The sequence below is a fragment of the Alligator sinensis genome, unplaced genomic scaffold, assembly GCF_000455745.1.
Source record: "Alligator sinensis unplaced genomic scaffold, ASM45574v1 scaffold544_1, whole genome shotgun sequence".
Lineage (NCBI taxonomy): Eukaryota > Metazoa > Chordata > Crocodylia > Alligatoridae > Alligator > Alligator sinensis.
Window position 1 is genome coordinate 712,606 of NW_005841937.1, and position 13,925 is coordinate 726,530.

General features: G+C 41.5%; 1 protein-coding gene across 1 annotated transcript in view; it reads left to right on the top strand.

Moving 5' to 3' along the window:
• Window positions 1–6,665, top strand: part of MYOZ2 (myozenin 2) — a 31,191-nt gene extending 24,526 nt beyond the window's left edge. The window contains exon 6 of the mRNA XM_006019727.3: window positions 922–6,665. Within this exon, the coding sequence (XP_006019789.1) occupies window positions 922–1,153 (232 nt within the window). The 3' untranslated portion in view covers window positions 1,154–6,665. The remainder of the gene's footprint in view (window positions 1–921) is intronic.
• Window positions 6,666–13,925: the final 7,260 nt, after the last annotated feature.

Here is a 13,925-nt window from a genome sequence, read left to right on the forward strand (position 1 = left end):
AGCCTTGCTGGAAATTCTAGTAGTCTACAAAAAATCTTTTTCAGCTTCAGCTGATTCACTAGTTTCTCTGGGACTGTTGGTGGGACTAGTAGTCCCAGCATACTTTGACTTTGACTCTGTAACTGATCCACAAATCCTAAGTGAACCAGCTGAAAGTTTTCAGTAAGAATTCATTTGTGTGTGCAGCTATTGATGTGATTTTGTGTAAATCAAAAGGTCCAGGTCTAGTTGACAAATCCTGGTCACTTCTTTACCATCCATAATATGTACCAATAAAGCTATTTGATTGACCAAAACATAGAGCCACATGTGGTGCAATTTTCTCTGCTGGGTCAGGTTTCTTCATACATGAGATTCTGGAAAAGCCAGAAGGAAACTGCTCTCAAGTTTCTCAGCCTAGGACCAAGCAAGAACAAAAGAACTATGAAATGTATTTGGAATTACTGTTCTTTCAAAATATGTGCAAATACATTTAACAATGTGTTCATGCAGAGAAATATTTCTTATCTTTTGCTTTTTGGCTTATTGCCTAAGGAAACATATACCTTTATTAAATACCATTAAAAATACTGGGCCAAATTCAAACTGTTTCAGACCTAAGTTTCAGATTCATGAAGTATCATCTTTGTTGCCAAATATATGTTTGCTCATTTGTCTGTTCAGATATTGGGTGACTAGAGGAAAGGTTAAGAATAAACTCGTATCTAGCAGAGAACAAATAAGGCATTAAAGAAAATGTGCTGGAAAACTTATTAGTATATTATGTTTACCAAAAAGTTTGTCAAAGTAAGTCAGAAAGCAATGTTTATAAATTGCTGTACTGCAAAGGGAAGATCATTTCAAAAGCCCTCTATTATTTTCAGAAATAGGAAACGGCTATTTTAAAATCACAATTCATTTTTATTTTTTCGATATCTACAGAGTTGCCACTCCATTTGGTGGTTTTGAGAGAGCCTCGAAGCTGGTTAAATTCAAGGTACCAGATTTTAATCTATTGCTGCTAAATGATCCCAGGTTCATGGTCCTTGCAAGCCCTTTGTCCAGCAGGAGGTCCTTCAATAGGACTCCTAAGGGATGGGTGTCTGAGAATATTCCTGTAGTGTTCATCCAGCATTCTGATTCCAACGCTGTTCCAGAAACGGATGACCTGTGAATGAGAAGCTATATATTGTGATGAAAGACGAACGTAAGAATCAGTGTGATATTGTTCTCACTTCTAATAGAAGCTACTTGCAACATCTTTTCTTAGTAGCTGGAGTCTAACTAGTAACTTCTGATCCAGCAGCTCTTTTCTGGAATTAAATGTCATCTACAGACTAATACAAATAAAATAATTTTGCAACTATTCATTGAATCATTTTTTTTGACTATTGTGTGTCTATACATTTTATAGATTCATAGATGCTAGGGTCAGAAGGGACCTCAACAGATCATTTTATGTTTTTGTTTAATTGAAAACTACTTTGTTTCTAAGTCTAAGCAAGTTAGTTTAGTTTTCATGGTCACTGCAGATTACAAACTACATTTTAATAAAAGGACAAAACAGCAGGTTGATAACTGATTGTTTATCATTTTTTCTGTATTTGGAAAGGCTACAGCATTTGCATGTTATATTCTCTAATATACAGTTTGGTAAGATTGGATTTTTAAATAGGAAACAACTTTATTACATGGGCTGTGAACTCTGGCTGTAAAAGCTCTATTCTTATGTATACTGAATTCTCTAAGGGACTAGTCTTTCCTCAGTGTGTACACAACGCCCATTTGCTTTCTAATCTCAAATATGCAGTTTCATATCTCTTGTTTTTCTTGTAAAATCAGCTTACACATACCGGTCCACAGCTACATGATCAGACTTAAGCTTCATATGCTATGGCAAAAGTTAGGCCAATGAAATGCAGCAAACCACAATACTGTCAATGACATTTTGGCAATTACTTATGTCAATCCATAAAGGGTTTAGCTACAAGACAGTGCAAATAAGCAAAAATCAGATGTGTCTGAGGTAGTCATAAAATAATCGCAAAACAGGGAGAAAAGAAAGCTTATGGGGAAGTGTTAAGTGAATACTTTTAAAACTGCACTGAGGTCATGAAAGTACATCCTCAAAAGACTCAATGCTCAGGCTTTACTTCTGGGGCAGCAATTTGCAGCTGCAAAAATTGCACTCATATTTCAATTGTATGTTCAAGTCAAGTAGTTAGGGACTCACACTTGCAGATTTGTTGACTGCAAATTTTACAGATTGTAACTGCACCTTCCTACCCTACAGTCAATTTTAAGTTTTTTGTTGTGCAGAACTTACACTCATGATATGGACAATAATACTGAATATGAGTACCCCAAGTGTATAAATGCTACTAAGATTAAAGTAGAGTATATGAAGAGACACAATATAGAGAGACTTTATATAGTATAAAGATAGAGTATATGAGGAGAGACAATATTCAGATTCAGAGGGCTCTGGTTTGCTAAGTGATCAGGTTAGCAGATGACAACCACAGTCTGATGCAAAAAAGAAGTAGCCTGTTGATGTGAATCAAGTCTCAAGAATACATATGGAGTAAAACAAAACATATAGTGCCTTGATCAAAAACGGATTTGGAGATTAGTACTGAAAATCACTGAAATTAATTCAATGTACAACTGATTGTTAGCTCTAGGGGAAAAGCAGGACTCCCTCTCCTCCGCTTCCTCCCCTCCCAGAAGTCATCTTGTGCTAAGCCCCACAGTGCAAAAGGAGCCACTTGTTTGACTGTGCAGAGTCCCAGTGGAGCAGACAAAATTTATACTAGTATACAGATCTACACAGAAAGAATCCTTTATAGACTTGGGGATTTGGAGACTTTCCATTGACTTCAACAGACTTTGGTCTGTGCGCCCTGTGTACTGTGGGTCACCACAGGAAGGATATATTATGTTTGCATATGTAATGAAGGGCAATGGTGAAGAGTCTTAGTGGGTGAATGAACAAACAATTTTACTATTTTAAATGGGGGGGAGGGGTACTTACAGTGGTTCACCTGGATCCACTGTAACTACTTTGTCTGTCCACTCTTGTCCTGTAGGAAATGCACATTAAGCGGAGCCAGTTTATCCCTGAATGAAGCTAGGTTTATAGGTTCACTTTCTGTGGGACAGGAGAAGACAGACAAAACAAATACCACAGATCAGGTGACACATGTTCACAAGTGGTAAATTCCCCTTACCTCTTCTAAGAACATTAAAATTGTTTGGCCATGCTTTCATTTGTGCAAGGCTAAGGATTTGAGTTTATTCTTGATGACAAAGGTAAGGCCTTGAGGTGACAGTAAATGGTTCCAGATTTGTAGGATTGGAGAAGTCAAAAAGGAAAGACTTTTTTTGTACTTTGGTGTTCCTGAGACTAAGGAACATAATAGGAAACTTAGTTTAAATAGGGAACTGAGGGAAATAAGCATAGGGAATGATTTACTAGCAGAATAATTTACTGAAGCAGTTTAAATGAGATCATACATTTGTTACTTTTTCCTAGTAACAAACACATATTTGTTACTAGGAAAAAGTGAAAGGGATAATGAAAAGGCAGGAAAGGGTTAGAGGTAAAAATACATTTCAGAAAGTAAGTTATATTGGTCTAGGAAGCTGTTTTTGGTTCCCGAAATGTTCTTGGCTCAGGTCTCATTGACATTAAGGCCCCTTTCTCTGACAGAGCTCTGTGAAAGGGTCTTAAAAGTGCATGTAAACCTTTCTGATGCCAAACGGATGTAAATGAGAAATCAGAACCTGTTTTCCAAGTTAAGCCAAATATTTTGGGTGATATTCTTCCTATTAGAATGTGTAAAATCAAATGAGAGGGTGGAGTACTTCTATGAAAAATGCCATAGAGGAAAGTTCTCCAAGAATAATGCAATTTACACCTATTTATACAGGAGAAATACTATGAAACATTAGGGCTCAATGTCTCTATAAAGCTGAGGATAACAAGTATCAGCTGTAACTATGATCTTTGAAGTAGGGGGTTCATATTTCAATGCTGTGGACTTAGGCTAAGTACAGACATTACCCTTTTTCTGGTTTCGGTGGTCAGAAACCTGTCTATACCCAAAACAAAACAGAAATTCAGGGCACAATTTCAAAATTGCAGATTCTGGTCTAAGATAGGACTGGATCCATGTATTATTAGACTTACTTGAGCTAGGTTGGACTGGTGCATCAAATGTCAGTGCCAGATCCGACCGCAAATCAAGGTAAGTCGTTTTCTCCTGGTATCCCAGTTGCCTGTGACCCCTGTGAGTGCCCCCCATCCCCCTGAGGGGCCATAGCTTGGCTTGTGAGCTGTTGGGGGAGGTGGTGCCAGTGGCACACCCTGCATTCCCAGCCAAGTCTGTGGGACTCAGAGGGTCCCTACTGTGACCCCAAGCCCTGGGACCCCACGCTGCAGTGGCTCTGAGAAGGGCTCAGAAGATTCCTCAAACCACCAGTGCCACGTTCCATGCTGCTGGGTGGCCTCCAGTCCATGGGGAGGGAGGACAGCCATGGCCCTGCAGCTGCAGAACCTGGTGGAGGGCAACTCTAGTGCTGAGATATAGTGGGGAGGAAAGGGCAATGGGTCCCTGTGCTGGGCTGAGGTGGCAGTGGCCCCTCCCTTGCCCCAGTTCCTGCACTAGAATTGTGCCCCACCAAGCACTGCAGCTATGTGGGAATGACTGCCCCCCTCCCATCACTAGGTGGGGGGTGATTTCAGTGCGGGAACAGGGGCCACAGCCCGGGGACCTAGGCAAGCCCCCACCTAGCCCTACCAGCTGCTTGAGCAGCGACTGCTGCCAGCTGGGCTGGCTCAGCTCAGGCAGGGGAAGGGGGGCTGCTAGCTCAACCTGGCACAGGAACCCACTGCCCCCTGCCAGGCGCCGCAGCCATGGGGGCATGGCTGCCCCCCTCCCCATGGACCAGAGCACTGCAGCTGCATGGAAAGGGTCACAGGATGGAGCGGGGTGGAGGGGATCCTCTGAGCCCTTCCCGGATCTGCTGCAGCACAGGGTCCTGGGCAGGACAGGGCAGGGATACTCTGTGCCCCACTGACCTGCCCAGGACCACAGGGTACACCACTGGCACCACCTCCCCATCAGCAGCTCACAAGCCCTGCACTCCTCTGCCTCTGTCCTGCATGGGGTGCACCCCCACACCCCACCCTGGGCCCTGCTGCCTGACAGATGATAGGGCAGTGGGGGGAGGCATGTGTCTAACAGCCAATGAGGGATGGCACAGCCACTCAGCTGTGCTCAGGTGTCCTCGGTAATGTCCCTCATGCTGGGAGGCATATGAAAGCACCTCCCACCTAGTGGCCTTGGCCTGTGTAGGCATCTGTCTGCTTCTCCAGCTGAAGAACAAATATAAGTCACAGTTGCTGATGGTCCAATCTATGCAGCTTAGACAAAGCTGCATAGATTGAATCGATTCTGCCTTAGGCTTTTTGACTATCTGTACTTAGCCTTAGGGTCTGGTACAATGCCCATGAAGCCATTCAAGAGGCTCTCTTTGACTTTAATGCATTTTGATTCCAGTCCAAAACCTTAAAGCTATGCGTAAGGATGACCATAAAAATTTGTGGGAAATCCAGGACAAGGTAAGGAAATCTGTGACAAGGGGGCGATGCAGGGGTGTTCATGCACATGTACATGTACACACACACACACACACACACACACACACACACACAGAGAACCTCATGGGTCCCAGGAGCAGGACTGCATGGGACAGCATAGTGTGTGTACATGCATACACACATACACAGTCCTGACCCTCCACACATGCATGCACAGACACATGCACACACAACCCCAACTCCCGTGGCTCCCCACATGCACCCTTCCCCTGACCCCAACTCTACTGTGCAAGCAACTCCGTGTGCAGCCCAGCAGGGTCTGGACCAGGGAGTAATGCACTGGCTGGGCTTCCTGGAGAAAACTGAAGCAAAAAGTCCCAGATTGGCACAAACCCATCTGTACGGGCCCAATTCCTGACTCAGGAGTCACATGTGCAGATGGGTTCCTGCCAATCAGGGACTTTTGCTTCAATTTTCTCTAATGGTTGGGATGCTGAGACAGCCTCTGAAATCCAGAATTGTCCCAGCCAATCCTGGACATCTGGTCATCCTAGTTACACAGCATCTACAGTACTCAGTACAGGACAGAGAGGTAGAGCAAGCTAAGTATTCATGGCTCTTACTGGTGCCATTAATGTTGTTTTAGCAAATGGATACACCACAGTTGGAGTTTGATCCCTGGTCCCCACTTCCATCATATAGGCCACATTTATTTTAATGTGAAACCAAGCTAATACACTATTTATAGAGATGCAGAGAGGAGTCAGTAGCAACAAGACATGAATCCTAGTTTTGTATTCTCAACAAGATTGATAGTCATTTTTTTCTTCATGCTGCTGCATAACAGAGGATATTTGTTGGTTGGTTCCAAGAAATAAAAATGTGATCCTCATATTATGCTGATTGGCTATTACATTTTAGCAACGAAGAAGTGTTAGAATGAAGATCTAATGTTTATATGTGCTCCTGTACTTCGATGTAAACTTTCCTCAGATGTCCTAATTGTGTCAACATGCCTGACTACACTTCTTTTTTGTTATACACATACCTGTTTTTGTGGAAATAAATGCATATTATATTGGCTCCAAATATGTGCATATTTTGTTCACTTTATAGGCTCTTACTTAAAGCAAAATCCTTAGTTATGATAATTGAAAACTAGACCAAGCTGTTATGGATGAAATCCTATCCTCAGTGACATCAAATTGAGTTTTATCTTGACTGCATTGTGGCCAGGGTTTCAATGGACATCCTATTTATTTGTATCTTATCACCATTTATGATAAAATGTATTTCTAACTGTACATAATACCACTATTTAATCCAATCTGTGTTCAAGTCCAGAGCACATGATGGAATAAAGGAATCAACCATATATGTGGTTGGATTGGGCTCTTAAAGAGTGGCTAGGGACAGAAATTATACATAAACCAGTTTAAGTTATCAGAATAGGTTTATTGGTTTAAACCTATAATAGAACAGAAGTTCAGTGCACAAAATCCAGTTTCAAAATGGCTGAAATTAGTTTAAGATAAACCTGGCTGAATGTAATATTAGACTTAACTGATTTGGGTCAAACTGGTTTATGAAACGTCTGTCCCAGATCCCTTCCCAGTTCAAGTTAAATCACAGTCCCCCAGCATCCCAGCATGCTTTCCTGCCCTAAGCTGGGCTGTGCTGTCTGCTCTAGCAGGGAAGGGTTGCGGGGGGGGGGGGAGCGAGGGGGGGACAGGGACAGGGACTGCCCTCCTTCCCTCCAAGGCAAACCCTGGATGGGATCTGGGGCCAAGGAGGGGGTTAAACTTCCCTTCCCTGAGTACAGAGCTGCCCTGCCCTGATAAAAGGATACTGTTGGCTGCAACTGTGGACTACAAATCCCAGAGGTACCTGGAAGCAGGAAAGGAAGTGATGAGCAACCCTGCAGAGTCCTGCTGCTGTGATTGTGCATGGCAAATCTCAGAGACCTTAGAGGCAGCAGGAAGAGGAAGCGAACATACAGCCCATACTGGCTATGTGCCAGAGAGGTGTGCATTAGTGTCCCCCAGTTTCTGGCCTGAGCCATTGCAGGCATATGGCTGCATTTCCTGAATCAAAAGTGAATGCCTGTTCAGTTTATTTCTCAGTTTATTCTCTGCAGTTTAGACTAACCTGTAAAGACTGAACTGATTCAGCCTCAGGCTTTTTTACTGTCTGTACTTAGCCAGAGTGTATATTGGCTGAAACTTTAAGAAAATACACAGTTATGCAACACAAAGAGGAAAACATAGATTCATAGATGTTTAGGTCGGAAGGGACCTTAGCAGATCATCGAGTCCGACCCCCTGCCCTGGGCAGCAAAGAGGGCTGGGTTCAAATGACTCCAGCCAGGTGCATGTCTAGCCTCCTCTTAAAGACCCCCAAGGTAGGGGAGAGCACTACCTCCCTTGGAAGACCATTCCAGATTTTGGCAACCCTTACCATAAAGAAGTTCTTCCTGATGTCTAACCTAAATCTGTTCTCCATCAGTTTGTGGCCATTATTCCTAATTACTCCAAGGGGTGCCCTGGCAAATAGGATGGAATGAATAGTAAAGAGACCAGGGGCATGCAAGAAAGCCAGTCAATGAAGATGTAAATTGAGGAGTCAGTGGGTGAGAGACAGGCTGGGCGGGCGGGGGCAATGTCTCTATTTAGCCCATGATTTTTCATATCCAGGAGGTTGATGAAGTGAAGTTTATAGTCTCATCTGTGAAAAGTGTTTTGTAAAAGTGAAATTGTTATATGTAAGGATGAAGTGTATAAGGTCAGTAATATCTTTGGGTCTGTACTCTGAGTTTTAATCTTGCTCTTGTAGGTATGTAAGGCAGGCTTGGATGCCATCCTAGTGTGGGATGTTGGTATATAAGCTGGTAACAACCATGGTGGCTAGGAGGGTGTTACTTGGAAGGTGGTGTATGTTTTTAAGTTTTTGTAGGAAGTCTGTAGTGTTTTGGACAAAACTCGCTCTTTGGGTGACAAGTGGTTTTAGGATTGATTCGAAGAAACCTAATATTTCCTCAGTTAGGGTTCCATGGTTGGATATGTTAGGTCTGCAAGGGTTCCCTTGTTTGTGGATTTTAGGGAGCATGTAAAAGGTCCCTGGGTTACGTAGTGGGGGGGATCAAGGTCTGTAGTTTTTCTTGTAGTTCTGATGGAAATGATTTGATGGTAGTTTTCAGTTTCAAGGTGAAAAGGGGAGTAGGATCTTCCTGTAATTCTTTGTAGTAGGTGGTGTCAGAGAGCTGTCTGTTGGCTTCTTTTATGTAGTCTTTACTGTTAAGGATGACTATGGCTCCTCCTTTATCTGCTGGTTTTATTACTATTTGGTGGTTGGATCTTAGAGATTCCATGGCCTTTCTCTCTGATAGGGAGAGGTTGTTATGTTGGTTATTTCACTGTTCATTCTTTCTCCAAAGCAGTTAATACAGAGGTCAAGGTTAGAGTTTCATCTGCTGTGTCCAATCTGATTTTTGGGGGGGAGTTTTGGGATTGATTTTTTCCTCGATGTTGTCAGAGGATGAGTTGTTGTCAGAAGTGGATTCATTTGGTTGTGGAAATACTGAGGCGAATGCATTGGAAGAATTCTTCTACTTCTCCACATGGAAGTATTTTATTAGGGTATTTTTCTGGACAGAAATTTAGGTCTTTAGAAAGGACAGATTTTTTAGTTTTGCTAAGTGTGTGCATGGAGAAATTAATATTTGAGGGTTGGTTGCTGCTTTCCATTTCATCAAGTCTGAGGTTGGAATGTTATATGGTGTTGGTGGTGTTTCTCTGATGGTTGTTTTGTGGCTGGTAAATTTGTTCCTGGAGTAATTTGTTCCATTTCTTCCACTTATGACACACTATAACCCGCCTGACATCTGAGGTACCTCTTCACTATTTACCTGCTACATTCATCCCCCTTCCCCTCCCCACCTCACCCACTGACTCCTCAATTTACATCTTCACTGACTGCCTATCTTGTGCAGACCAGCCCAGCCTCTGGCTTCTTTACTATTCATTCCATCCAGGAAGAGCACACACCAACTGCAGATGTGTCCTCAGCCTGATGAAGGGTTTTTGAACCCGAAAGCTTGCACAGAAATTTTTTTTCAACTATTTAGTTGGTCTAATAAAAGATATCAGATTTACCCAAAGAACTGTGTCTGCATAATTAAAGTTCTGCATACAATTGGCTTTTCAGATTTGGGGACAAACTGGGAAAAACAAAAGAAAACAAAAGGCCTTTTTCAGTACACACACACACACAGAAAAGAAAATATCTTAGATCTCTTGGCAAAATAAAAAGATACTAAACTAAACAAAAAATGTCTCCAAAACAAAATATTTCTTTTTTTGGAGAGGGAAGGAGGCAAATTTAGACTCCAAATCTTGTTTTGTGGGGGAAAAAAATCATTTTGAAGATGTTAAAATATTTTGATATTTTCAAAACATTTTTATTTCTTTTCAATGGAAAATAGTCACTAAATTTAGCATAAATACACAAGCAGTTTTGGTCAACCTGAGTTTTCTGCTGACAAACTATTCACCTGCAAAAAAATTGCCCCGCTCTTAAAATATTACTTCTCCACTTCACAGAGATAGTGGGAGATTAAATTCAATAATGGGGACAAAATACAAACTCCATAAATCATTGTAAGTGAGAAGCTCTAACTGTTGTGAGCCAACTTTTTGTTTCAAAAACAAATGGTGATCAAAACACTGAATGGCATTTGTACTAAGAACATTTTGAACTCTGCCAAGTAGAGAGGTGACTGTGCCAGCAAAATTAGTAATGCAGGAATTCCTTCACACTCAGAGATGGAATTTCGTACATTTTCTAAAATATATCTGCTTTTTATTTGCGCTTCCAATTTTTTAACATTCTTTTGTTATAAAAATAGCCACACATCTTTCTCTTGTTCCTGGGAATACAAAGGCCCTTTTGCCACAGAATTAGTCTAGTCCAACAAAGCTGAGATGGAGAAATGGAGAGTATAGGATTTCAGGAAGCTATGCAAGAAATAAGCAAACCCAGCATAGTGCAGAGTCCAGCTTTCCAGGATCTCCCTTTAGTGCTGTTTTCCTACATCTGTTGATACGGGGCATTTTAAATCCTCTTGAGCACATTCTCATTGCTGCAACATAGCTTGAAGAAAAAAAAAATCTTTGTTTCCTACAGCAGAGTTCCCCAGGACCCAGCTAAATTACTCAGGCCTGGCATAGCATTGACTGTTAGATGTAGATAATGTACTGAAGATGTTGGAAAACCACTGTGTGAAAGATAGCTTCAAATGAACACAAACAAGCAAGGTTTGAGGTATGTCAGGCTGTTGTACACTAAGCCACTGTATGTCAGGAAGGATCCCAGTATGTCTAATAAAAGGAGTTCAAACTAAATTAAAGTATTTCCTACCCCTTCCCCACTCTTCTACATTCAGAGACTTAAATTCTTGGTACAGAGGCATTCCTTGGGTTCTTAAGCTAAGCACTTTAGATACTTGCAGGGAGAGATTAAAACAAGAACATTTTGTTCAGACAGACAGCAAGCTGGACGTCTAACAGCAGCAGGTACTGATTGCTGAACCAAACTGGAATACAGTACGTTTTCTGTTGGGGCTGTGCAGTGACTAAAGTCGATTTCTTTGGTTGAAGGATTGTGTGGGAGGGAAAAGGGACATGATAAACTGGGATAAAAGGGACAACAAAAATAGTGAGAGAGGAAAAAAATCAACATAACTTATTTCATAATGATACTTCAGTTTATCCTTCAGTCAGGTAGATTTTTTTGTCAGCTGTAACAATGGCGAGAGCAGAAATAACAGCAATGAGAAGGGTTGAAACTTGGTGGACAGGGGTGCTGTTTCATAGAGAATAAAAAACAAGAGCAGGTAGAAACTGGCCAAATCCTAATTTGTTGCTCTGGTAGCAGGGAACACAAGTTATCAGAGGTCTGTTGGACTGTCTGAGGGTAAGTATGGTACCCTCTATGTTTTACCAGACATCAGTGCTCAGATGCAGTGCTCACAGCATAACATAGTAGTATATTCCTTCTGAGAGCTTATTACCTCTTAGGCTTGCTTCCATGAATTTACATATGGTATTTTGGGATGTGTTGGTTTTTACTACAAGTTACCAACCCAGATACATACACACTGGGCCATCAAGTCTATTCCCCTGCTATTGTAGATTATCACAACATATACATTTATGAATGAAAGAGATGCATGGAGCCTCATTTTCATACTGGTTGGGTTTCTTGCCTCATTATTCCTGTTGAGTGGCTGTTCCATATTCTCACTTTTTGTGTGGTTACAAATATTTTTCTTCAATTTTCAGCTTATATTTATTCATGATAATTTTATATCTGGCATCCTTAATTCGTTTTCCCCTCTCTTTGGTGTTCACCATCCTGAATACAAGCCTTGGTCTGGCTATGCTAAACAACCAAAACTCTTTTAGTCTCTTTTCGGAAGCTAGGTTTTCCTTTCCTTTGCTCCTCCTAAAAGCCCTTGTTTACTAAATTGAATGAATTTTTTTGAAAAAACAGGGGACCAGAATTGTACATAGTATGCCAGATGAGGTCTTACAAGTGCCTTGTACAATGATATTCATATTTCCTTATTTCTACTGGAAATACTTCATTTTGTATATCTTAAGACTCAATTTACTTTCTTCATGGTCACATCACAGTGGTGGCTCATAGCTGTCTGTTGATTAACTAATACACTCAGGTCTTTCTCCCTCTATGTTTTTTTCCAACTAATGATCTCTCAGCTTATTACAGTAATTCTTGTTCTTAGTCCCTAAATACCCAACCTTGCACTTTGTACTATTACATTTCATTCCATTAGATTATTCTAGTTCCCAAGGTCAACCAATTATTTCTGTAGGACATCCTGTTCCTTCTCTGTATAGATGATATTTCCCAACATTTTGTCATCAGTAAATTTTATTAACACACACTTACTTTTCGTGCCAATGTTACTAATGAAAATATTAAATAAGACCAGCCCCAGAACAATTCTGACACTTCCCAGTTCAGACTGACCCACTATTGTCTCTCCTTTATTTACTTTTCTATCCATCCTATAATTATTATACTAATCCCTATCTTTTCCAATTTAAGAAATAAATTCCCACATGGCATCACATCAGCAAAGTTCAGCTAAATTAGATCTCCCTAATTTCCTTTGTCTAAAAAATCAATGATCAAAGAAAGACACCTCATTAGGCAGGCATGACGAAGCTTTGCAAAATACATGTTGTGTTTTACCCCATTTACCGTTTATGTCTGTGTCTATAAATGTACATCAAATTTTCCTAACATCTTTATACTACTGAGGTCAGACACTCATTCTTATCGGACATCTTGCCTTTGACTTGTCTATCTACATCACGATCCTTATTGAAAACTAAGGCAGAGTGTTAAGTCAGTTTTTAATACATACTTAAAATGTACTGACCTTTGACTCCATTCTTACTACGTAATGGCTCTACTGTCTCTTTTCCTTTTCTGGAAAAAAAAAATTCCCCACAAAATATCTCTGACCAATAATTTAAAAATGAATTCCTGACATTTTCATTGGAGTGGACTGTGCCTAAGAGCCAAAATCCCTTTTCAACAAGGGACTGAGGCCTAGTTTTTCCTGTAGATAGACTGATTAAAATGAAATTTCTCATATTTTTTTAATTGATGTAACCAAGTGATGGGAGCCCAAGAAGGGTGGCTGTGCCTTAAGGAAATGATCCTTTGGGCACAAAGCAAGATGATCCCCGAGTGAGGCAAAAGGGGGAAAGGGGCCAGGAGGCTTCCCTGGCTGATCAGAGAAATCCAGGGCAGCCTAAGGGACAAAAGGGGAGCACATAAAAAGTGGAAACAGGGAGAGATCACCAAAGATGAATATACCTCCTCTGCTCGTGCTTGTAGGGAGGCAGTTAGACGGGCCAAAGCTGCCATGGAGCTGAGGATGGCAACCCAAGTAAAAGACAACAAGAAATTGTTTTTTAGATATATTGGGAGTAAAAGGAAGGCCCAGGGAGGAATAGGATCCCTGCTAAGTGGGCAGAAACAATTGGTGACAGACAGAGGGGACAAGGCTGAACTCCTCAACGAGTTCTTTGCCTCAGTGTTCCTAAGTGAGGGGCACGACAAGTCTCTCACTGGGGTTGTAGAGAGGCAGCAGCAGGACGCCAGACTACCATGCGTAGATCCTGAGATGGTGCAGAGTCACTTGGAAGAACTGGATGCCTTTAAGTCGGCAGGCCCGGATGAGCTCCATCCGAGGGTGCTGAAGGCACTGGCCAACATCACTGCAGAGCCACTGGCGGGAATATTTGAA